General features: G+C 39.3%; 1 protein-coding gene across 1 annotated transcript in view; it reads left to right on the forward strand.

Annotated features, from left to right (window-relative positions):
- The window catches only part of DPYD (dihydropyrimidine dehydrogenase), a 617,920-nt gene that overhangs the window by 481,758 nt on the left and 109,608 nt on the right, over nucleotides 1-26,554 (forward strand). The window contains exons 18-19 of the mRNA XM_042465741.1: nucleotides 9,470-9,590; nucleotides 12,128-12,247. Of these exons, the coding sequence (XP_042321675.1) occupies nucleotides 9,470-9,590; nucleotides 12,128-12,247 (241 nt within the window). The remainder of the gene's footprint in view (nucleotides 1-9,469; nucleotides 9,591-12,127; nucleotides 12,248-26,554) is intronic.

The raw sequence follows: 26,554 nt of genomic DNA on the forward strand, positions 1-26,554 counted from the left end.
ACTGGGTTGCTCCCCAGCTGGCCAACTACTGGAAGACCTACCAGAGAATCTAACCTCCAAGCTGCGTGAATTCTGGTGAGGGCAAGACCCAAGGACAGTCTCCTTCCTTACCCCTCTAGCCACCTGACCTGTGGGGGCAATTCTAGAGGCATATCTTTCACCAAAAGGGTGATCACTGAACTCCTCCAGAATGGCACTCACACCCTGTAACAGATTTTTAAGAAACAACTAGATCCCCACTTCAGATTGGTCCTGTTACTTGTTCTTCTGATTTGGCAATGTACTAGTAAAACTTGCTGTTTCCAAAACCTTCCATACAGGATCTCTGTATTCACTTTCAAAATACAATAACTTTTCTAGAACAGGCATAACCAATCATGCTGGCATTTTTTTTTTTTGAAACTATAAAAATCATAACTCTTTTTAAAAGACTCAATATACAATTAACCTGCCAAAGCCAGTAACTCCAAAGTGTTCTGCTGATACTTTTCATTAGGTTGGCATTAATTTCAGAACTATGTAGTATTTTCCTTCAATTGCCTTAGAGGCTAAGAAAAAACATGTATTTAGGTGCAAGTTGTTCTGCAAATGTGTGCTAATGGAGTACTGAATTAAGGAATGCTCTGGATTTTTCTTTCTCCTGGTACAAACCTGGTTCCACTATTTAGCTTTTTCTTTTTGATTTTATGTGCCTTTAAGTAGTCTATGACTTAGGTTGACCTTATTGGCAGGGGTAGGTTTGGCAAGATTTATTCAGAGGATATTTTTCATTGCTTCCCCTGAATAGATTATTTTTGTTGTTGTTAACAGTCCTTGAGTGGAGCTCGACTCATGGCAGCTCTGTGGATGAGAGATCTCTACAATTCCCTGTCCTCCACTGCTCTGCTTAGGTCCTTCACATTTAGGCCCATTGCCTCCCTGATTAAGTATAACCATTTGGCATATATTCTTCCTTTCTTTTTACTGTCTTCTGCCTTTCCTAACATTATTGTCTATTCTAATGAGTCATGACTTATCATGATGTGGCTGAAGTAGAACAGCCTCAGTTTAGTGATTCTGGCTTCCAGGGAGAGTTTGAGCTTGAACCCATTTGTTTGTCTTGTTGATTGTTCATGGTATTTTCAGCACTCTTTTCCAATACCACATCTCAAATGAATTGAATTTCTTTCTATTGGCTTTCTTCGCTGTTCAGCTCTTGCGTCCATACATGGTGATGGAGAATGCAATGATTTGGACAATTGGGGGTGAGGGAGAGTAAGCTAAATGTTCAAAACAGTTGCTTGAACTGAAAAGAAAATGGGGAAAAATATTGCTCTGAGACCCTTGGAGGGAGGATAGGATACTAGATTTACCCCATGGTGACCTTGTTTTTACCTTCCTTGGCTGACATCTCCAAAGTGTTATAACAGATAGATACATATGGAGAGATATAAAAAGCACCTCCATACCCTCCTTTTCTCCCATCCACATCTGGTTCTTGCTCAATTTCCTAGTCATTATTTCTTCTTCTTTCTCCCAAGGAGAAATCTAGCTACTATTGCATCTTTTGGTGTGTATACATATACATTTTTTAAAATGCAAACATTGCACAAACACTCTGTTCCTACTGAATAAAGTGTTTTGCCCATATGTACACCTTTCCATATACACTTTTAAAATATCCATGTGGTGGGGAGCATGGCCACTGCTGTCCATCAACATCAGGATTCTAGAGCACAGTTTGTTCCAACGCCATGGCCCATGGAGAGCTGGGAAGTGAAAGCCTAGACAATGAGATTCCTCTTCCTCACACATCCCTAGCTGGAATATAATGCTGATAGAACAGCGTGGCCCTTGGTCCGTTCACGTTACACATTGCTATATTATCACCTTGAATGCCATGACTCCATCCTATGGACTCCTTGGATTGGCAAACCCATAGCAGTTAAAGTAGAATTGTGGTGCTATAATTGTATAGTGCAAAAGGGCCCTGAGATATGGAGTGAAGAAAATCTACCTGCTTCTTCTTGGTTTCACTACGGTGAAGGTAGCTGTGCATGTGTATGCAGAGAAACAAGGATTTCATAGCTTGTGTTTTCTCTACACGTAGACACAAACAGACATACATACCCCTGTGGTTTCTGTAACATATTGCCTTTAGGTGTTGTATTCTGTGAAGGTGTGGGCTGTCAAGATAAGATAAACATTATTTTACACGGAGTTCTAATGTCCTGGAATAAAGAGCATTTGTTTTAACTAGGGGGTATTAGGCCATCCTCTAGATCGTAAGGATGCAGAAGGTGAGAGGAAACAAGGAGTAAGAATGTGATTCCTGCTCTGAGAATTTCATAGCCTAATTCTACTGTGGTTTTCCTCCTGCCAGTTGCTGCTGAACTGATTGGCAGAATATACAGCATCCACAAGCTGGATTCATTTTGGTACAGGGTAGCTAAACTAATAGGGATACTAAGAGCCAAATTAGCAGATTTCTGTGCTATAGTAAATCTCTTCTAGCCCTCAGGGTCATATGCTTATTTCCCTGGATTAAAACTATTTTACACTTTTAAAATTATGATTACAATAAACAGCCATTAGTAAAAAGAGATAAGCAAACAGAGATAGATTTTCAGGCTAGCAAAACATAAATTATAGTGTAATTATTATAGGGTTGTTTGTTTGTTGTTTAGCCCCAGACATTAAGATCCTTTAACCTGATTAAGGAAAGCCATTTTGGAGTGGCTCAGATTTGTTGGTTTTGCGAATGTGAATATCCATCTGTTTTAGGAGCTAATAAGTTTTGCATATCAAGCAGTTAAAAAAATCTTCCCCACATATGCTTCACCGACTATTTTTTATCAACAGTACAGGCCTAAGGCTCTCTCATAAAGCTGAGTTTTGGATAAAGAAAAGATTTGTATTACACTACTAGTCATGCAGGTATTCTGAGCAGAAAGGAGATCATTGTTTAATTTAATTTGAATGCCCCAAGGTACAGTCTTTTGTGGGCTACATTCCCATCTTCAGTGCTTCATAATTCTAGTCTTTGTATGTTAAAGCCTTGGCTCCACAGCGATTTACATTAAGGAATATAAGCCAGTTCGGGTAACTCAGTAAACTCCAGATGGGCAGCCTTTTTAAGTAAAAATGTAGCTTTTTCCATTTCTACAGAATACAATTTTTGCTCTGTTCGTGGTGGTATACATTAACACCCCACTTTATTTTTATCCTTACAAAATGCTGTGAAATAAGCTAGGCTAAGATTGAATAGCTGGTCCATGATCATCTGGTCAGTTTTATGACCGATTGGAGATTTGAATCTTGGTGTCTGCAGTCCTAGTCCAATATTCTAATCACTACATGATTCTGACTGTCAATGGAAAAGTATAACATATGAAAGGATAACTATAGTACATCCACAGTAGATAGCAGTAAAAAAGATGTGGTCTAAGTACGTACATAGATGTAACAATTACATGCCCTCTAAATTTCACAGATGAATACAGTCATCCATGTAGACCAGGAATTTTAGAGTTTGATCAAGATACAAGTTATCAGTGAGGAAGAAGAGGCAAGACAAAAGAGACTGCAACAGTTTACTTTTGCCTGAGCCTACTGGAGAGAGCAAGATTTTGCTGCCTCCTCTTCCCTATGCTAATTGAATGCAAACTACTTTTTGCAGTTTGAACTCAATTTGCAGCAATTGAAATAATCTACAGAGAAAGAGGGAAAGTGAAATGGGAACATTTTAAAAGCAGTCCAAAAGGTGGGATGACAACAGATTAATTGGGACTGGCTCTGCCAAACTGGGACAATTGAAAGTTATGCAATTAATTGCTACTGTCCACAGTTTCTTCTTAGTAGCAGGGTCTTAACTTGCCTTTTTTGAACTCTAGGATCAGCAAAGATTCCATAATCTCTGTGCTACTTCTAAAAAGGCCATTTCTTGTGTAACTACATGCCATATTGAGACCAGGAGGATTCTAAAGCAAGGTTGCAGGAAATTATATGAATAAACAAGTTTTACTCACATATGCAACCCTGTATCATGGGAGCATATCTTGGGGAAGTCACTCGCTTACTATTATAAGCACATGACCAGTTTGTTTTTAACCACAGTTTCAGGTCATGAGAATTTATGATTAGCTTTAACATGGCTAATATTGGTGTTTTCTATTTCTTTTCTAGTATTGCAATATTTTTGCAATTGCAGTAAAAATAAAATAACATTTAAAAATATCAAAGGCACGCATGTGCAAGGTAGGGTATACAAAGGTCAGAAGGCAGCTTTATGGCAGCAGTGCAGAAAACAGATAGCACAACCATGGATCGCCAAGCAGTACCAAAACACTATTGTATGGGAAATTGTGATATTAAACAATGCCAAACTGGTATCCTTCCATTTTTAAACTAGTGTGATGATGGTGAGACAACAGACAGGTGTGATGATGTCCATAGACACGTGTATATATTTCCAAGAGCTAGTTGTTGTTGTTGTTGTTGTTGTTATGATTATGATGTTACCTTTGAAAATGCTGCTTGGTTTAAAATACAGTTTATTCTCCACGTTATTGTTAAAATCGCAAAATGGAACAAATTGTCAGACAGCCTATATGTTTTTTGTAACTTCTAGAGGTTTTCTCCCTGATAAAGTGGGTCCCGTCAGAGTAAGTCTGAAGTGAGCAATGGACGTCACAGAGATGCAGCTGTTTTTGGAATGCCAGTAGAGTTCCAATGAATATTTCATGAAAGCTGCATGTATGGAAGAGATCTCCATTTTTATGAGCTGGAAATTTGCAGACTTAAGTTTCTGGGGGTTTATTATTCATGTAAATACACTGCATGCCCTATAGATACACACCATATGTCTTTGAATGTTTATTATTAATTATTAAAGCTCTGAAAATACAGCAGGAGAAGTTATACGAAATGGAAGAGACAGATAAAGAGCACTTCACAAGGCATTCTTGTGTTAAACACTAATGTTAAGGTAGAATCTCTTTTCCTGTAGTTTGAATCCATTGCTCTCTTTTCTGCTGCTCCAGAGGCTAAGGGGTCATTCAGATGTCTTTTTTTTTAGTGATGTGAATGACCTCACTCTTGCATTCCAGGTTTATTATTCACACTATGGAACCAGATATATGCGTATCTCTGGGAGTTTGCTTGTTCACACATGCTAGCACTCGAATAAACAATGATGTGAATGTATTTGAAATGTGTTCAAGTCATGCAGTGTTTAATCCTAAATTATCCCGGGTCTATTTGTGTTAGTTATTCACACTGCCGATGATGTAAACAAGACATGGTTAAATGGTTAAGTGGGGTTTTTGACAGCCCATGCCCAAACTTAATTGGGTGCATTTGGGATGCATGTGTATAACAGAGTTTTAACCCAGATTCATTCTGGATTATGTTCACCATCTGAATAGGGTTTAGGACACTGATCAATGGATTGAAGCTACAAAGTGATTCAACCTTAACATTAGTAAGAACTTCCTGACAGTAAGAGCTGTTGCACAGTGGAACAAGCCAACTTGGTGTGCAGTGGAGTTTCCTTCTTTGGAAGTTTTTAAACAGAGGCTGGTTGGCCATCTGTCAAGAGTGCTTTGATTTCTATTCCTGTACAGCAGGGACTGTGACTGCATGGCCCTTGTGGTCTCTTCCACTTCTATGGTTCTATGAGTCTAAAGGTGCAGATATTTCTAAGTCAAATTTACATGTTTTCTTTTTCAAAAAGGATTGCCTCTTTTGTATTATGCAAATATTTGGCGTGGAATGACAATATGGGTGATAATTGCACAGATAGAAATGCTTCTGTATCTCCAGAGGATAGCTGTTGTTATTCCTGCTGTTAGCAGTAGCAGCAGTAGTAATGTAATCATTGTCATCTTTAATATCAACTTTTTATCCCACTGTTTCTTCAAGATGTTTAGAATGCTATATACTGTATGGCGGTTGCCCATTCATAAGATCAATGTGGATGAGAGAAAAAAATATGTCAATCCATTCACTCCTTGATTGATCTGAGTTTCAAACCCAGGATTGTCTGTCCATCACTGCATTTACTTCACTTCAGTGTTACTCTTCAACTGGGCTGTTCACAACAACTAAAAAAAACTGTTGGCTTTAACAGGTTCTACATAGAATCATAGAACCCACTGCTATGTAGGAATATAAATACCCCTAAGAGGTGGGCAGTCAGACTTTGTTTAAGGCCTCCAATACCTGCCAAGGCAAACAACTGTTGCAATCGAAATGTTATTTCTAGTATCTAGATAGAATCTCTTTTCTTGTACCTTGAATCCATTGGTTTGTGTTGCTCACGTGGACACCCTGCCGAAAGGGGCTCTCCATTTCAGATGCCTGTGCTACAAGGGCAATAGGAAAATGGAGGTAAAGTGGCTAATAAACCATGCTTTCCCAAATGTCTTATTTAGAAAAATCAGTAATTTGAATTCCAGAATAAGGCTACTAACATTACATTTTAAATATTGTACTGTACAAGCAGGTTGACATGCTCTGGCTATCCAATAAGAACAGTTGTGTCCATTCAAATTAGTTCTGCCTAGCTTAAAATGTTATATCTGCCCTCAAAAACCTGTGATTTATTTGTCTGAACCTTATTTTTGTCTGCTGTTCATGCTGTGTTTGATATAACGGCATTTCTTCATCGAGGTTTTTCTTCTGGAGAAACCCACTTCCTGTGACCTGTTTTATAATGGTATATTAAATTAGTGTAATCAAAGGCATGGATAGAAGGAACAAATGTTTGCATAATTTTGGGAGTGTGATTATTATTGGCCTGTAAGCTATGAAGCTCAAGACTGTATTTATTATTTTATTAATAGTATAGATATTTTCGTTTTTAAATTAACTTATGGAAAGGCATCATCAGTAGCTGCCACATGAAATGTGGCCACTTATTACAAATGGATAAAATAAAAGACTGTTCTATGTTCTGGAATCAAAGAGCATTACTACTACAGAGCCATTACCAGTAGAACAGATAGCTGATTGTCCTCTAAAGGATGCTGTCTCATGAGGCAAGTAAGTGCTTGAAGACTTCTGCTTTTATCTTAAAAGAGAGTTGATTTTTTTCCTCCCAATTTAGCTTTCAGCCATTGTGAACTGTTCCTCAAAAAAGATGAGCGTTAGCGGTGGGGGGGAGGCTTTCAACCTTCCAAAATAACTGTATTTTTGAGATATTTGGAGAGAATGAAGGGATGGCTTAATGAAGAGGAGACTTCCAACAGTTAGGGGGGCTTGCTTGTGCTTACCACCAAACCTTGGAGGACTTTTCCTTATATGCCCCACAAAAATTAACCAAAAATACTACCTCGTTCGCCTAGAGATGGAAGGAATGTTCACCATTATCCATTTCCTGGCTGAAGTATGGCTTTTCTGAAACTTAGCACTGAAGTGAGAATTTTGTGAAGTTTTCATCCACACATCTCAACATGTTTGTAGAAATAATTTTGTATGGAAACACATAGGTTTGGCTTGACTTCCCTGTCATCTCATTTCAGATCAGGTTAGTGTACAGTCACCCTTCCTAACTGACGGATCTCTGATCCGCAACCTCAATTATGTGCAAAAAATCCCACATATTTGTGCAAAAAAGGGGGAGAGACGCTTCAATCATATTATTATTATTATTATTATTATTATTATGCTTTATTTATATAGCGCTGTAGATTTGCACAGCGCTGTACATACAAACAAAAAAATAGATAAAAGTAAACCTGCCCATGGCATACAATCTAAGCAATAATAGCATAATACATATAAATAATACATAATAATACAGGAAAGGTTCAATAAAACAGGCAAGAAATTAAAAACGTCAGATAGCAAATAATAGTCACGCAATGCCTGGGAACGCTTCTCTGAAAAGGTTAGTTTGAACTACTGGTTAATCTGAACTAGAGTAAACCCATTGAATAACTTGTGTCCACTGGTGTGTTGCACAATTCACTGCAGCATTATTAGATTAGGTGTTGCCTACAGTAACTGTGTTATTTGTTCCATTAACAATAGCACACAACCGCTCTTGGAACTCCTATCACCTCTTGTACCTTTTTCAGTCAGCCTAACAGTGGATAAAAGCCTAGCATTACTTGGAAGTGTATATTGTTGTGGTTTTGCTCACTCAAAATAAAGCTATTAAAAAGAATGTGAATACCTACACCTTAATTTTTGCTGTTCTTCATACAGTACTTTCTCAGTGAGAAATAACAGAAACATATTGGGGACCTTCAAATAATTTCTGACTTATGACCACCCTCAGATGAACCTGTCACAGAATTTACTTGGCAAGATTTGTTCAGAGAGGGTTTGCCTTTGCCTTCCTCTGAGGCTAAGAGAGTGTGACTTGCCTATTGTCACTCAGTGGGTTACTATGGCCATGTGAGAATTTGGACCCTAGTTCAGCATTCAAAACACTACACCACATTGGTTCTCACTGAAGAAACTTATTTATGAATACAGTTGACCCTCTGTTTTTGTGGGGATCTGTTTCCCCCCCCCCCCCCCCCCCGAAAACAGAGATTTGCACATATTCCAGCCCCATAGGCTTGAATGGGGCATGCTCCATTGATGATAACGGAAGTCACCCCTCCGTGCATATTCAAGAACACGGATCCCAAGTCCGCGAGAAATGAGGAACGACTGTAATCTGACATGGTAAAATTAGAGCTGTTGTATTTATCACTTTACTTTACTTTACTAAATGAAAATGAAAATCATGGCAACAAGTTCAAATACTAATATGCATTTCCTGCGCTTGTTAGCTAGTATGTTGGCTTTTCTACCATGACTATTGGATTCAGGCATATTCAGATAAGTTATTTTATGTTGGTCTCAGGGGGTTTTGTGTTGACTCCTGCAGGCTCTTAACTATCTTTTTCTAGTTGTGGAATCTTGAAGCAATGATTTGGGTTCATTCCCACCACTGGTTTTTCATTCTTCCCCAGTGTCGAGCTTTATTTTCCTCCCTTTTCTCTCTTTGGTTGCAAAGTGAGCAGGAGCAGGTAGCAAATTGGTCAGGGAGCTACATTTGTCATCCATTTAGTTGATATCATTGATCAGCATAGGCTCTGTGTTGCCTCGTGGATCACAAAGGGCAAAGGGAGCCTTTGACAGAGAGGCTTTAATTTTAAACCTTTAAAAAAAAAGTGGCCTTAGCTCTAGTCAAGTAGGGCAATTCTCACTGCTTTGAGTCTCTAAGATAAAGGACACCTATAGCAGCCCATAGCAATACCGTGAGCAACTCTGCATCACCGTTCCAGCTCTCCTATTTTTATTTTTAGGTATCAAATATGTTGTAATCCTTCATTTCCCCACTGCCTTCAAAATGCAGACACGGCTTAGGATAATGAGGCAAAGCAAAGCGTTGAAGTGTAATTTCAGCAAACCACAGTGGAGCAGATTGTTGGAAAGTTTTGATCACATTACTTTTAATTATGCACTGTATTTATCTGACCTATTTGAACAGGATCCAGAGCTGGTGCGCAACATCTGTCGCTGGGTGAGGCAAGCTGTTCAGATTCCATTCTTTGCCAAGCTGACCCCAAATGTCACAAACATTGTGAACATTGCAAGGGCTTCCCAAGAAGGTAACAAATTCAGAAGTATCCCTGTTTCACTGTTATATAAACTCACATCTTGATTAACAAAATTATATGGGGAATACTGTACCAAGGCTACTAAGTGTTGTACTATAGTTAGTATTCTACCAATAATAATAAGAGTGTGTTTACTTCACTCTATGTGCCCTTGGTAATGGCTTGCAAGTTTCCTTTCTGCTTTTCCCCTCATTCTTAGACATTCATTTGTAGAAGAATGCTACCAAAAATTAAGACTTGATTTAGGCCACAACAGGATAGGAAAGTAAGAATGGGGCAAAGGTGAGAAAGAGGTGCAAATTGCAGGGTGCATTGGCATGGGCTTTTCCTGGGATATGCGCGCCAGCCAATGCCTATCCATGTTGATCCCTGACACTAGCCTTGCTTTCTGCTATCATACAGATGTATCACACATATAGGGCAAGTGTTCTATGTGTACACTGGATCACATGGATGCCTGCATGAAGCACACCATTTATACCATGTGTTATCCTGGATATAAATCCTTGGATGTCTTCCACCTTTCTGCCTCAAGAGCAGAAACTGAAATGCAAAATATTCTTGGGAGATAATTGAACCTCTCCCAAGAAATGTCACTGTTTGTTTTTACTCCAGTATATATCAACTTATATAATTCAAAGGATAATCACATTGTATCTTCTATTCTAATAACCTAGTGTATATGTCTTTACAAACTTTTTCAAACAAATATCTTAAATTACTTAAACAAAGAGGTGATCTGAATGCTGCAATTTAGTTTTTTTTCTCTATAAGTAATGAAGAGCAGTTTTAAAATGCACTGTTGTTCTAGGTACATCCAGCTGTTCTCCCCCTCCTTCTGTCTTCCTCCCCTTGGGACCCTTGGTTGGAACCAAATGGTGTAATTTATTTCCAATTAAAATTCAGAGATTTTGATTGTTTATATTTACAATATTCTACCAGTACTAATAAGAGTGTGTTTACTTCAGAGTATTAATTTTGGTACAAAACTACCTATGTGCCTGTCTTGAGCTTCTCAAGTCATGAAAGCCAGAATAAAGGAATTTCTTGATTTCTTACTTCTGATTCTTTTATCATGTATTTGGCTTTTAAAAAGATTTTAATCTTTTTTAAAAAATAATGGGTCTTATCTATTTTAGATATTCTAATACTGTGCCTAAATAACCTCAAGGCACCAGATCCCATCTGACTGTGGAAGAGAAGTAGGTTCAGCTCCAGTTAGTAGGTAGATGGGTGACCACCAATGAATACCAGGTGCTGTGGGCTATACTTGAGAGGAAGGAACTGGCAAAACCACCTCTCAATATTCTTCGCCTAAGACAACTCTATGAAATTCATGGGGTCACCATAAGTTGACAGGTGATTTGAAGGCTGATACACACATGCCCACTCAGATGTGAAGTGTAGTGGAGTCTCCTTCCCTGGAGGTCTTTAAACAGAGTCTTGATGGCCATCTATCAGGGATGCTTTGTTCAAGAGTTCCTGCATGGCGGGGGGTTGGACTGGATGGCCCTTGTGGTCTCTTCCAACTCTACAGTTCTATGATTCTATAATAAATAAAAAAACCACATGATGGCAGCAAACTTTTCTCCCTCTAGATGCTTAACTCTTCATTCCCTTCAGTCCCATCCAGATATTGGACTCTAGCTCCCAGATGCACCATCCAATATTTCCAATAGTATTGTGAGGGATGAGGTAAAAACATCTCAAGGGTCAAAAATTCCACACTCCTTATACTGAGCTCTATATGAATCTTTCACCAAGTCTGCATTTAAGAGAGATTGCTCCAGAGAAACACAGCTTTGTGACAAGTGCACCTATTGTTAGGATTTCTGAATGTGAAGTGCTTGGTATGAAAGTTGGTTTGGTTCTAAGACCCCATATGGATACCAAAATCAATGGATGCTCAAGTCCTATTATATGCAATGACATCATTTATTTATTTAACCAATATATTATTGGATTTATACCCCACTCTTCAGCCACAAAGGTTCTCAAAGTGGCTTACAGATAGTTAGACATTTCCCTGGCCTCAGGCTTACAATCTAAAAAGACATGACACAAAAAGAGAAGGAAATGGCAGTGGAGAAGGGGTATAAGTTCAGCAGTTCTTCTCTCCCTCTGAGATCTGGACCATGGCAGATGGACTGGAGGGAGGGCCCCTGTTCTTACTCTGGCTAGTCCTGATGGAGCTGGGCCTACCTTTCACTTCCTCTGAGGCTGGATGATGCACCCCTGGTACAAAATGTTAAAATCAAGGTTTGCCGTTTGGAATTGTTTTTTAATATTTTCATTCTGTAGATGGTTGAATCCATGGATGCAGAGCCCATGGATATGGAGGGCCAACCAATTAATATTAAAATATGCAAAGATGGTGATGATGATGCTGGTGCTGCTTGCAAAGATGTTTATGCAAAAAAACTGGGCTTAGCTTTATAGCTGTCCTTTTGCTACTGCTGTGGAATAATGTCCAATGTCTCTTGCTGTGTTAACATGCTTATTAAGGCTACCACTGTCTTTGTTCTCAGGTGGTGCAGATGGTGTTACAGCCACCAACACTGTGTCAGGGCTGATGGGACTGAGAGCAGATGGCACACCGTGGCCTGCTGTTGGACAGGGGAACAAGACCACATATGGTGGAGTATCAGGTAAGTGTTGCCCTTTCCTGTGAATAAAATGCTACCTCTGAGGCCAGCAAAATATCATGAGGCTCTTGTAGTGTGGCTGGAATATTGTGTCTGCGGTATTTTAAAGCTTGTTGCTGGTCAGTGTTTCCTAATAGCCATGACAGATGGAACAGATTGAGTGTGAACACTCTTGGGTTGCCCTTTCCTTAATGGTGAAGCACTGCAATGGAATGTAGTGATAGGGTCACCCCGGTGGAAGTGGGAAATCTTTTTCCTCTTGTGACCCACAGTTTTCCTGAAATTTTTCATTCTGTCACAGTTGTCAGGCCACATGTTAGACAGAGGCTAATCAAAGGGCATTGCAAGAGGAAAATACAAACAGTCCCAATGCAACCTATGAGGGGTTATTTCCCCCCTGTGATGAACTTGGCATCTCCTGCCCCCCTGTAATCCACTTTCCTGCCATATTTCCATAAGTGGTTTCTTCTAAGTCATGAAATCCATGATTTCTGGATTTTTAGTATTTCTGTATTTTACCCTTTTATTTTACACACACACACACACACACACTGATTCCAGCATGAAGCATTATTTTAAATCCTCTACGGAAGCAGAGTTTTGGTACACTAGTGCAGTTTAAAAAAATTGCTGATGGATTAATCTGTTTGACCCGATGCCCTCAGTTGCTGTGACAACATGAACCTGGTCCTGCAGAGACAATGCTGTGAGCTTCTGGACTGTAGTGGTATGGAGATTAGTCTCCTTGGAGATATAAACAGTGGTAAATATTCATAGCATAATGGTGTCCCACTGTTCCAGCAAAATGCAACTGAATCAGGCCAAATATATTGAGAGGAGGCTGGACCGACAAAAGGAAACAGCTTTCTTTCATGTAGTTCTATTGTGTGCGGAGGGGGGAAAAAAGAGGGCTGTCCTAGGGTGATTAGCTTGCTGGGTATGTAGGGTGTGTATTGCTGTTGTTTTCAACAAAATTAATTGACTTATAAATGTATTGGAACCATTAACAGCAGCAAATTGGTCCATAGCCTGACAAGATAAACACACTTGGTGTTAAATAAGACATATTTAAAGTTACACATAAAAATGTAAAGAAAAACATGGGTTTACTGTAAAAGTAAGCCTATTCAGCTTAATCCATTTGGGATGTCAGGTGCAGAAAGGGGAGGGGAGAGGCAAAGACAGAGACAGACTGACAGGAGAGGGAGAGCAGTTGCACACTCTTGGGGTTTAACTACTTCCTACGCTTTATTATCCCATTTCAATTTTTCCAAGCTGCCATGTTGACAGTGAAAGGGGCGGGGAGGTCACAGAGGGTGCTGTGCATTAAAAATTAATAAAAGAACTATTGCAGTAGTATTTTATATAAGTAACACCATTTTGGTGATATGGTTTAGGATTTTTTCCTCCAACCTTTTCATTCATTTTAAGCTGCTATTTCAGAATATTCCTTCATGGCATGTCAGTCCAATGAAACTATAAAATTGCTGCATTATGAAAAGCGTGTCCTCTGTGTCACAAATCTAAAGCCTGTATATAGTAGGGATTATAGCAGCACCTGAACTCTTTGCCCTCTTTCATGCCTCCCCCCCATTTCCATATTAAAGCTGTGTTTTTCATGGTTGATAATTCACCTCTTTTAGGTGGTGCGTGGGGGCACAGACACATCCTAGTCTGAAAAAAAAGTGTGGGAAATTTTTCCTCTGGAACATAACTTCACAGTGTCAAAAGCAAGCAAGATTGTGTGTTCCTAGTGTGACTTTCAACATAGTCTATTTACAGCACAAAGAAAAATAGATGAGGGGAGAGCAAGATTCAGTAAGCCATAATCATGCCAAAGCATTTTAATTGGAATGTAGAAGAGAGTAGATGTGGGCATAGGCATACTAGCCAAAGGTTTCAAATAATCTTCAAGGTTTCATTACACTTTGGGTTTGTCAGAGTCTACTGATGTCCAAAACAACTTGGGTAGATAGCATATTTATCAATCAGCATGGTGTAGTGCTTTAAATGTTGGACAAGAGCTCTTCGAGACAAGTATTCAAATCCCCACCCAGCCATGAATACCCAGTAGATGACTTTAGACAAGGCACACACGCTCAACGTCAGAGAATGGCAATGGCAAACACTCCCTGAAGAAACTTGCCAAGAAAGTGCTATGATAAATACCCCTTAGGATCGCCATAAGTCAAAAATGACTTGGAGGAACACAACAACTGCCAAATTGGGAGAGCTGGAGGGTATGGGATCTACATATAGGATTATTAGGAAACGTGGGAAAGGCCAGTGTTTCAGGTCCAGTAATTAACCTGTTTCTATTTTATTAAAATTAAATTTAAAAGCATGTGAAAGAGAAGTGGAAAGAAGAGGGAAAATGAAAGAGTATCCTCAGAGTATCACTTTGTCTTTTATGCTTTGTCTTTTATGCTGCGATCTCCATTTAAAAGAGAGTAAATTTGACTGAACTCACTGGTACCTACTTTTGAGTCGACATGTATAGGATTGCACTATTAATTGACATTTTTTTAAAAAAGAATAAAGTAAATTCATGTCAAAAGTGGAAGGTCTTTTGCTTTTGTTCCAAGAGACCTGGTTCTGTATCAGATTATGAAAAAATAAGTGATTTCCTTTGTCAGAAGGGAAAAATACCCTGAAAAAGCTTTTTTATTGTTCTGTCATTGCAATCATTATGTAGTATCATTAGTAATCATAACACTTCACATTTTAAAAGTGTTTTTGAGCACAGGAAGCAATTTAGCTACATTGGTTCAGTAATCCTTATACAATCCTAACCTTGGCAGGTCAGTGTGATGATTTGTATTTTGCAGTTGGAACATTGGCATGATGCTGAACATAGGCTCAGTCTGATAATTTGAGGTGCTGTACTTAAAAGTTATTGTGGTACCATAACTGTGTGCTTTGTGTGCCCAGCAGTGAGGTGTCAGAGACGCAGCACACTCAAACGAACCACAAATGGGAAAACAAGGCCACAGCTTTATGAATTGCTGCTGAAGAGATTTGGCCTCGCATAATATAATGCACCCAGTTATCAGTCAACCTACCTGTTGTCTGATATGCCCAGACAAGAACCTTCTTGCCATGGGTCAACCCTAGAGTGCTATCTGTGGAAGTCATATAGGCATCAGCCACACTAAGGTTCCTTAACACTGGGAGTAAGCCACTCTCAAGGACCCCTAAGGGGATCCCTTGAGATGGGAGGAAGAATGTGCATGCAGTCTCTATCTCCCTTAAAACTGGACTTGGCCCCATGCCACACTGCTAAAGTTGTAATAGATGAGGAAATATCACTTGAGTAAATGAGCAACAGCCAATTTAAAAAAATACAAACAGCAGGCTTAAGGGGTGAGATGGGTGGAAAGGTTCCAATCACTGAAGGACAGCAGCAGAAGCTGATATTATATTTACTGAGCAAACTGGAGAGATGTCTGTGCATCATCACAACATCAGCTCAGGGGAAACCTGTCCCTTTCAGTAGCTAAACATTAGGAAGAACTTCCTGACTGTAAGAGCTTTTTGACAATGGAACATGCTTCTTGGAGGGTGGTGGAGTCTTCTTTAAAAGTTTTTAAAATCGAGGCTGGATGGCCATCTGTCGGGAGTGCTTTGATTGTGAGTTCCTGCATGGCAGGGGGTTGGACTGGATGGCCCTTGAGGTCTCTTCCAACTCTGAGTCTAACTGGCCAACCACCTGGAAGCTCACAAAATCACCATGTGGGCCTTTGGGAGGGAGAAGGTGGGGGAGCCCTGCCACTTGCTCACACATGGTCCCACAAATAAGCCCTCCCAGTAAAGTGCAATCTGTTTCTTCTTTGATGTACTTGCATACTCTGTTCATGAGAAATGCCACAACTTTCTAGGGCTTCATCTGCACTGTAACAATAACGCAGTTTGACACCACATAATAATAATAATAATAATAATAATAATAATAATAATAATAATTTATTTATATCCTGCCCCTCTACAAGATGCGGTTTACAAATATTAAAAAAATTATAATCCAAATCCCTCAATCCCCTGAGCCTATAATGCCAGGATCCACCCTATGGAAACCAGGGATTTATAGTTTGTTGCGCTACTTGAGCTCTCTGACAAAAAAGCCTAGATATATCACAAAACCATATATTCCAGAAATCCATAACATTGTTACATGACAGTTAATGTGGTGTCAAACTGCATTATTTCTGCAGTGCAAATACAGCCTACCTTTGAAAAATTCCCCTCCTCTGATATGGGTATTTGAACACAAATAGCATTGCTGTAGTGTTCTAACAGAAAGAAAACTTGCTCAAGGAGTTACATTCATTTTTGAATTGCTGATGAAGCAGATCAGTGTTCTGAAAAATGGGGTGTTTTTTATATTTATTTATGCAAGTAATTTAGAAATTATTTTAAATTTATGCTATGATATTTGACTGGTTTAGGAGTATAGATGTTGGAAGAGGTCCATTTAGTTCCTGTCTTGGACTCCAAGATATTCCAGAGCCTTTTTCAGATATTCAAAATGAGTCAACATCTGAAGAAGCCAGCAGGCTTGTGCCCAATAACTAATGTCCTGTCTCTTCAGGGACTGAACATTCACAGTTTTTTCCATCCAGTGTAAAGATCTGAAAATCTGTAAAAGGACAACTCTGTGTTGTCAGAGTTCAAGTCACACTAGGGTTTGTAAACATGATTAGCTGAATGTGTGTAGATGCCTCCTTTTGACATTCAGACTCAATATATAAAGTTCTGTGGAGATTGGGACAGTGGAAGTGGCACTGAGGTATAATCACACACATCTGCATAATGCAGGCATTTATTCTAAACACCCGAAAGTGGTGCCTGCAAGAGATTTGTTAAAGCCTCCATCAAATAGTGGTTCATTCAGAGAGTGGTCCAGTTGGGACCTCACCTTTGGCTAGGTAATCACAGAAAATGGATGTACACTTCTTTTCTGGACCACCTGCGTGAATCCTTCTTTTGAAAGTTTTGCTGAACTCCTACCAAAAAACCCCCCAATAAGCTTTCCTCAGACCTGGCAGTACGTGAATGTGCATGCAGACATGCTTGTTTTAAAGCCAAATGTATTTGTCCCAGACATTGTCCTAAGTGTAGAAAATAGAACACAGGCACTTTTTATTTGGAAGCCTTCCATTTTAAAGGATTTATAAGTCAATCTGTCTAGCAGTGGTTATTTCCATGCTATGCAGTTGTAGTTACAATTTGTTCTATAGGTGGACCGCCTGCTGTTTGCATTCTGCTCTGCTATTTTTGTTACGACTGAAATAAATTATTCTAATAGGATTAACTCCAAATTATAGATTTGAAAGTGTAATATGGTTCACATTATCATGTATGTGTGTGGGGAGGGGGGGGGGTTAGAAAAAAAATGAAATGCCTGTGTCTCAGAATGAATGGTAGCAAAGTGTTATCTGTAAGTATTTCAAAATACTTTCAGTAGAAACAAGGGCATTGTTGGGCACTCAGAATGAGTGAACATCTCATTAGAGGACAAAGTTAGTCAAAACATCACATGATACATGTGTCTGTCCTAACAGAAGTTGAAATAAAGAACAGATTTCACTTTTCATGAAAATGCATTCCTTTTAGGAAATTGTCGGGCAGTTTTCTTAGGCAAAAATGTATCTATTCTATATCCCACCTTCCTTCTGGTAGGCAACCCAGATACAGTAAAAATGTAAAGTATGAACTAGTCCTAAATGGATACCTTTTTCTCTCTTAGGTATATGTTGGCTGAAAAGAGGGGGTGTCTCATCTTGCAATGGCAGAACCAGGATTTCCCCATCCCCATGCACACGACACTTCATGGGAGTTGGTGTGTGGGTGTGCACATCCATGAATGCAAGTGCACATACACACAACAAAAATGGAGGGAGGGAGAGGGAGAGGGAGGTCTTCTTCTGGGAAATTTCCAATGGTTTCAATTGGGTTCCCAGTCAATTGGTCAATTAGGCATTGACAAAGCTCATACCAGCTTAGTCAGGATTGGGGTACATGCCAGAACGTCATTAAAGTAAAGACTTGGAATTGGCCATATTCTCTTGGCTGTTCTACTCTTTCTCAATAGAATGCCTCTTATCATGTAACTACATTGCCCATACTTGTCACTGTCATGAACAATTCTTAGCTGAACAAATATATGTTTGTGTGTATTGATGGATGAGTGGGAAGGTATCATCATAAAAACTACTGTTTTTATGAGTAGAAGTGATGATTATGATGATTGATGATAGTAGAAGCAATAGTCCCATCAGAAATTGCCAGAATTTCTTCAGTTTTTGTAGAGTTAGCATTTTTGTCTTTTTTTTTTTTAAATAACAGAGCCTTTAATACTGGTAGCCTTAATCCAATTAATGGGTATGATATTAAAATCACATTGTCTGCATTTAATGAGACAGAGATCCTTTTGTTTTTAACAGAGATAGGAAAGAACTGACTGCCACAGAGTTTGGCGACTGTGTTACTGATAGATAATAAACATCAAAAAGGTGGAGGGGGAGGTTCAATTGAGAGGGAATGTAAAATTAATACAGAAATTACATCAACTTTTCAAAAGAGCAATTATTTTAAGTGTCAGAAAATGTATAACAAAAATGAAAATTATATTCATACCCTTCTAGAGCAGCAAGACACCATTCTATAGGAAATCCTAACAAAAAGATGCAAATCATTCATCATGAATACAAGAGAACTGTACTGGATAGTATATCAGTTATGATTCATTATTATCTAGTCACTCTTTTAACAACCAGTGTGCATAGTTTTCCCTGTTTTATTTCTTTGATCATGCTTAAAAAGCAGATCTTGCATTAATATTAGGTTTGCCTTTTAATAGCCTATTAATCAAGGATTTATAATTTCCACTCTTTATAAAAATTTATGGTACAGTTAACCAAGCAACAGAGATATTTTAAAGGTTAATCATATGCCAGCAGCTTAATTTCAAAAGAGTTGCTTTGTTCTCCAAAAGCAGTAATATTTAGCAATTGTATAGTGCTTTACAATCTTTGTTTCACTTATACTATCTTGTTAATCATTAAAACACCACTACAAGGTAGGCCTATGTAGGGCATTTCACATAGAGTCCTGCAGAGTTTTGTGATCATTATTTCCCCATAGCTACACAATGAATCATAAAATCATAGAGTTGGAAAAGACAGCAAAAGCCATTCAGTCCAACCTCCTGCCATGCAGGAAGATACAATTTATTGATTTAATTTATATGCCACTTTTCTCCTGGAAAGGGCCTCAAGGCAGCTCACAAAATAAAATAGTTTAAAACTTTACAATACATTTTTAAAAACAATTAAAATCATCATGCAAAAACCATATAATTAAAGCACTTCCAACAGATGGCCATCCAGCCTGTTTAAAAACCTCCAAAGAAGGAAACTCCACCACTGTCTGAGGCAGAGTGTTCCACTGCTGAACATCTCTTCTTGTTACCCAAAATGCTGAGGGTCCCAGGAGGGCAACCACAAATTAAAATGTTTTAGGGAAACATTAATAGCTCATGTAAAATAACATTTTAGTCAGGGCAACATCAGCCTTGGGGACTAACCCTGTTTATACCCGTTCCAAATCACACAGACCTCTGGAGGCAAATCCAAATAGGTTTCTGTAATTTTATTGGAGGAATGAAGAACACATGTACAAAAGCACATGCACTCATGCACACACACAAGAGCTAAGAAACAAAAGTGGGAGAGGTGAATAGATTGAGGCTTTTCTAATGGCAGTACTTACCAACGATGAAGCTTGCTTCCAACTGAAGGAACAGAAATGTACTCAACAGCCACCTGGAAACGTGGGGAGCAGATGGCTACCGAGGAATCTAAATTAAAACTGGAAGCCTGGATGCCTGCTTTCAAACTACACCAAGGAACTGTTGTTTAAGCACTAACATTGGCACTTTACAGACCGCCCAAAAGGGTGGTCTGTAAAGCGCCCTCATTTGCTGCGTCGAGGAGCCTCAGCGGCCAAACCGCGCAACTCCTCCAAGCAGCAAAAAGAAGCCGCAAAAAAGTGGCTTCTTTTTGTGGCGCAGTAATGATGCTGCAAGTTGCCAATGGCACACTCATGGTGTCATTTCCGCCACATGACATGCGGACGCTAAGCATCCACTACGTCAAGATGGCGGCATCCATGTAGAATGGGCACCGCCAATTTGTACACACTCAGCGCGGACTAGAGTTAGGCGCATCCAGAAAGGACGCCCCTTCCTAACCCTAGTACGTGCTGAGCACATAGTAGGGTGCTCGTGTGGAACGGGCCATTTATACCCAAAGCCTTGTCTTGGGGGCAGAAACCAAGGAATAAAAGGATTAGATTCTTGCTAAATGGTTTCCCAGGAGGAAAGGAATGGTCAGGAGCTTCAGTAAATGTTTGGGTGATTATTCTAAATACTTCAAATAGATTTGCCTTCCTGGCCGGAACATCCCTGTCTTGTGTATGCACAAGCATTTACCTTCTTTGGCCATGACCAATCCTCTAAAGACAAAAGGTAGTACACTGGTGCTTTTGGACATCTCATCATGGTGCCTTCTTTGGTCCCTTGCTAGCACCAACCAGTTTTCCAAATGCAAAGTGGTCCGGTTTCCACAGTGGGGTCATTCCTAGGTCACTCACCCCAGTGTCCCTTTTAATATTTATCTCAGTATTAAATATGAGGGGTGATTGGAGGTCTTTTCATTATCATCAGGATGTTGTTCCTAATGTTTAGGTGGAATCTCTTTTCCTGTAGCTTGAATCCATTGCTCCTGGTCCTAGTCTCTAGAGCAGCTGAAAACAACCATTCTCCATCCTCAATATGACATCCCTTCAAATATTTAAACATGGTTATCATGTCACCTCTTAACCTTCTCTTCTCCAAGCTAAACATATCCAACTCCGTAAGCTGCTCCTCATAGGACATGGTTTCCAGACATTTCTTCTTTTAAAAAAAAAAAAAATTAATTAATTAAAAACAACTCCAGACTTTTCACCATTTTAGTTGTCCTCATGCTGAATGGATTCATGGAACACCCTACCACCACCACCCATGAGAAATATGAGCTAGGAACAGCAGATGAGCCACTGCACAAAGCAAGTTCTACGACACGGGTGGAAATTTCCCTGTGTAGGCCTGAACCTCTGATGAAATTTGGCACTTACTGTTGTGATTTCCACTATCATTGGAGCTGCTGCTGAATTTTGTCATTGATTGTGTCCCCCCCCCCCATGGTTCAGAAAGGTGTCAAACAACTCTTCCCACCATATATCTTTATAGATTAGTAGGGTAGAATGTTACCTTCCAGAAGAGACATAAGGAGAGGCAACTTTATTTCTTTAAGTTAAGTATTTATACATGTCAGACTAAATACCCTGAAGGTATCAGATCCTTTCTGATGTTGGAAGCTAAGCAGTCAGTCCTGGTTAGTACTTGGAATGAAAGACCACCAAGGAGTACCAGGTGCTGTAGGCTATATTTCAGAGACAGGAGCTGGCAAAACCACCTATGCATATTCTTTGTCTAAGAAAACCCTGTAAAAATAATGTTGTCACCATAAGTCAACAGGCAACTTGAAGGTGCATGTTGATGGCAAGAGCCACAAAAATAACTAAGACGTGATTCCAGTTCTGGTCTGTATTTTGCTCACCTCTGCTCTTAAATAAGCTACTACTCCATGTAGATGACAATATAATTCATATTCGTCCACTAAGATTAAAGTATATCACCTCCATGCATTTGTAAAAGTGTTGTTCCAGTTTATTAGAGATCCATCATATAGTTGCAACCTGGCATTCTGGGGTTGGGGAACATGGTTAGATCATCTACACAGAGTGATGACATGTACCTTGGCAGATCAGTAAACCTTTCTAACTGCTAGGCTGAAATCGAGAAAACTGTCCATCTTCCTTTCACCTGAGCCATGTCTATTCTTGCTCGATTGAAGTATTCTCTTTTCCTATGTATGAAAAGCAACTCCTATTATCATATTCATACAGATAGTGTGTGGTGCTTTCAACTTCTCCCTGAACTCACCTTTTTGGCATTAAGTCAGCCTGATTGTAAAGATCCTATTAAAACTATTCCAGGCTGACCCCATAGTATCCTGACCATTGAAGATAGGACCCCAAAGGTCACAACATCCTTGTTTCATATGTGGAAGGCTCATACATCTTTGTTTCAGAAGGAAACGATCCTTGTATTTAGCACCAACTCTCTTTCATATAGTGTGGCTAAACCGTCTCTTAAACAACCCCTCCCCCAGAATGCAAGAATTAATGATGTATTCTGTTACATTGAAAACATACACACATACACTCCTGAAATAATTGCCAGTAATAAGAACTGTATATGTTAACGTCCTGAAAAAAAAAGATAAATGCTATTGATGGGAGAAGTGGTTGGAGGAATTGTTTTGGTTCTCTGACACATCAGTTGGTGAATACTCAGTGCGGTGATGAGAGGAGAAGGAAAAGGAGCTTTCTGTTTTCCAACTCACAAGTTGTTTATTGATTCCATGATGTCAGCTCTAGTCATTAGACATGAATCGAAATCTCACCATCGTGAGACAGGAAATGTATGTGATATGCATGCACGTGAGAGCAGAGGGTGCAATTCAGCTCTGTTAAAATCAATGGGACCCTTACCATTTATTTTAGTGGGAGGTAAATTGCACCTGGAGAGAAAATCAGACAGAATAGAAGAGGCTGCATTAAAGCCTGCTTTAGAGAGCTGGGCCACACACACACACACACACACACACACACAAAAACGCCTACTCAGAGAACAGGATTGTAACACAAATCTGATAAGGTTTTAATTTGGGGCTATTATTTCTGTTAAGTGTAGCTCACCCATTAGAGTGGCTCATTTACATGTATTATGTACACAGATATACAAAGAAATTCTTTTCATTTCCATTATAGCAGTATGGTCCGTTGCCTCATTTCTCCTCCTGCGCTGCCATTACTGGTCTGTGCAGGAAGAGATCAGAGCCCTAATAATAGATTTTTGACAGTGAGCTTGCCTGCTACCTGCCCTACACTAATCCTCACTGTTCATGTTTGCTTCATGGCAACAAAGCAGACAGAAGGAAAATGCCAAGTGCCGAGTTTGAGGTACAGCCCTGCCATAGCTTGACATTTCAGCAGAATAGCAGTTTATGAGATGCATAATTTTTCATCTGGGACTCAGCTGCCATTTTCATAGAAGCTTGCAGCTCATCTACTGACTGAGAACCAGGGCAAAGGTTTACAGAGCAGATCAGGGGCTCTATACCTTCCATTGCTGAAATGTGTGTGTGTGTGTGTGGTTTGTATACATATATACATATTTATATTCTACATCTTTAGTTAGATGGGTTATAAAAAATATAACTTAACCACACTATGTCCTCCTTTTATTTTTATGGAGTCTTTCTTTTATCAACATCTGATATCATCACAGTAAATTAAAAATAATCATTAATGATTGCCACAATATTTTATTCATTTATTTTGGTAAGCTTGGAGAAACTTATTTGGAGCTCTCTTGTTGTCTCCTGCTAGATTTAATTTTAGCAATAAACAGTATCAGTTTGTGATTGCGTAAAGGTAGTACTTATACTTAGTACTTCTTATGTTTCAAAGACATTATCTCAGGAATGTTTACAATATTCTTGCAAGGTAGACTGGTGTTCTTATCACTCTATTGCAGATTGGCTGATAATAACACTTTATAATATTGCAAGCTTTATAATACTGCCTAAGGCAAGCAACCCTGTGAATTTATGACTGAAGCTTTAATTTAAACCAAGGACTTTCTGACTCTTGCTTGTTGGTGCACTGATATTGAGTTAATCCAGGCTTTAAAGAAAGAACCAAAGTTGAGCTCATTTTACCCTTATCATTTTTTGAGAATAAATTGAAACATATATTATCATCTGCTCTGTTGAGGAAGGATGGGAAAATGCACCTTAGGTTATAGGTACTGCCAGGGTCTGTTTAGTACTAAATTCCTTTCTGTGTCTCGATAGTAGTTCATTGTGACACAGTATTACATACAACAATGGCACAGTACATTGGATTAATTAAGGAATCTTTGCAGAGAACTGAGTTCTGAGTATGTCAAGATTTCAATTTTATGTTAAATATTTTCTAAAAGGCCAGAACCTTAAATCTCAGGGGCTGTACCAAGCAGTGAGCTGTGAATTTAACCATAGGCTAACTGCTAATGATAAGGAAAAGAGTCCAACTTGAGGCAGCTGTAATACAGTCATTGGATTAGGCTATCAATCATGCAGGTCCCCAAGGAAAAGGCAAAGAAGACAAAACAGTGAAAAGGGAAATTAGGAAAGGAAAGCATGACTGGAATGAGATTCTTCACACACCAAATATATCTCTGAGGTTGGCTTGTATCACCCAAGAATCAGAAAGAAATGGCCAGCTTTGCTTTCAGCCTAACGGTGAAAGTATTTTGTTTCAAAGCCTTGGAGTCTGTAGAAATCAGCATTTTTGGATCAATTGTACTTGTAAAACAGCTTTAAAGAGGAACTGGTGAATGCACTGTGCACCTCATGGATGGTTTTTAGCTACTGTGACCATGCTTAGGGATGTAGTAGGCTGTTTCCAGACTGGGTCAGTTTCATATGTGATCATTCACAAGTCTGTTCAGCCCTTTGCTTGCATTCATTGGTATGTCTGGGAGGAGCAGAGTGGCTAAATTATAATTTTTTTCCTAGACAAAAAATAATGCCACGGAATTCTGGGAAGGGCAGAAATGGAAAAAGAAAATTCATTCAATACTAAGGATAATTAAAAAAATTGTCTGTAGCTGTGACTTTTACTGTTACTTTTATAATGGCAATAGTAATAGTGTGTCATCAGTAAATGAGTTGCATGTGGGTTTTGAGATGATCACCATATCTTCTTGGGTCAAATAACAGGTCCTCCTCATCTCTCCATGGCAATAGGTCCAGGTGATGCGCGGCCCAATCCCCCAAACTGGTGCAAATTGTCCAGATGACATCCAGCATTGAACCTATGATTACCACACAGATTTTTTAAAGTCACCTTTTGCTCTTGATCTTCCCAGAAGATCCAGAGCCCTCCAGAACAATGCCAGGTGGCTGCCCACTCACCTGCTTGAGGTGAGAACAAGGCTCCCAGCCATGTGATCAATAATGGGCACTTCATTTTTGGCATCAGGGAGAATAAGTGTTGCAGTGGCAGCAGGTGGCAGCCACCTGGTTTTGCTTCAGAGTGCCTAAGTAACAGAGAGACAGTGGGCCACCTTTGGGGACAGAATACTCCAAGCTGTTCTCAGAGTATTCTGGCCTGTCCAGATAGAATCTGTGGCAAACTAGATGGCAGAAGAATACTTTGTGTACTCTAGGCCATCATCTTATAACATCCAAAAAGTAACTATCTTATTAACGAGTTCAATTAGTTTTGAGAAATCTAAAGTGTTTCTTTTTATAAGTATGATGTCAGGATCCAGTGTGAGCATTGGACTATGACTCTGAAAAACAGAGTTCAAATTCCTGCTCAGCTGTGGAAAACCACTGGGCAAGTCACACTCACTCAGACTCAGAGGGAGGCAAAGGCAATACCCTCTCCTGCCAAGAAAATCTTGCCAAGAAAACCCCATGTTGGGTTCACCTCAACACCACCATATGTCAGAAATGACTTTAAGGCACACAACAACAACAACGCATGATGACATCTTCTTTGGGGTTTGGAACTACAACTGTAACAAATTACGTTTTCAAAGTAACCTTTCAAGTTCTCTATAGCCCAAAGACCTCAGATTTAAAAAAAGAAGGAGTAGAGATGATGTGGTGGAAGACTAACAGGGAGGATGCTCAATGCATTTCTCAATTAGGGGTTTCAGGACCTGTTTACAATTTCCAGAAAACTCCTCTCCTTTATCCCTAACAATCACACTTCAGTCGTGTTAGTAGGAAATGAGGGATAGCCTCTCCTACAAATTTACTAAGCACACAGTTCCTTCACTATTTAGATAGCCTACCTCTGAGCTATAGTGTTTTAAAGGTCATAATCAATAGCCTCACAAATAGGCTGGAAGCCAGTACAATTGATGTAATAAATAAGGGAGTGATTGATTGATGGCCTGGCCAATGGACTTCATGCAGGATATGCTCAATGTAACAATACGTCTTAATCCTTTATTGATATGCATTTATAAACACACAAGATCTGTTATCTAGAATTAAGGCATGTTTTAAAGCAAAAGCCTATGCCTACTGCGCACACACACACAATTTTATTAATAGAGAATCGTTGCATTTTACAAATTCT

This window comes from Sceloporus undulatus, chromosome 4 (assembly GCF_019175285.1).
Source record: "Sceloporus undulatus isolate JIND9_A2432 ecotype Alabama chromosome 4, SceUnd_v1.1, whole genome shotgun sequence".
Lineage (NCBI taxonomy): Eukaryota > Metazoa > Chordata > Lepidosauria > Squamata > Phrynosomatidae > Sceloporus > Sceloporus undulatus.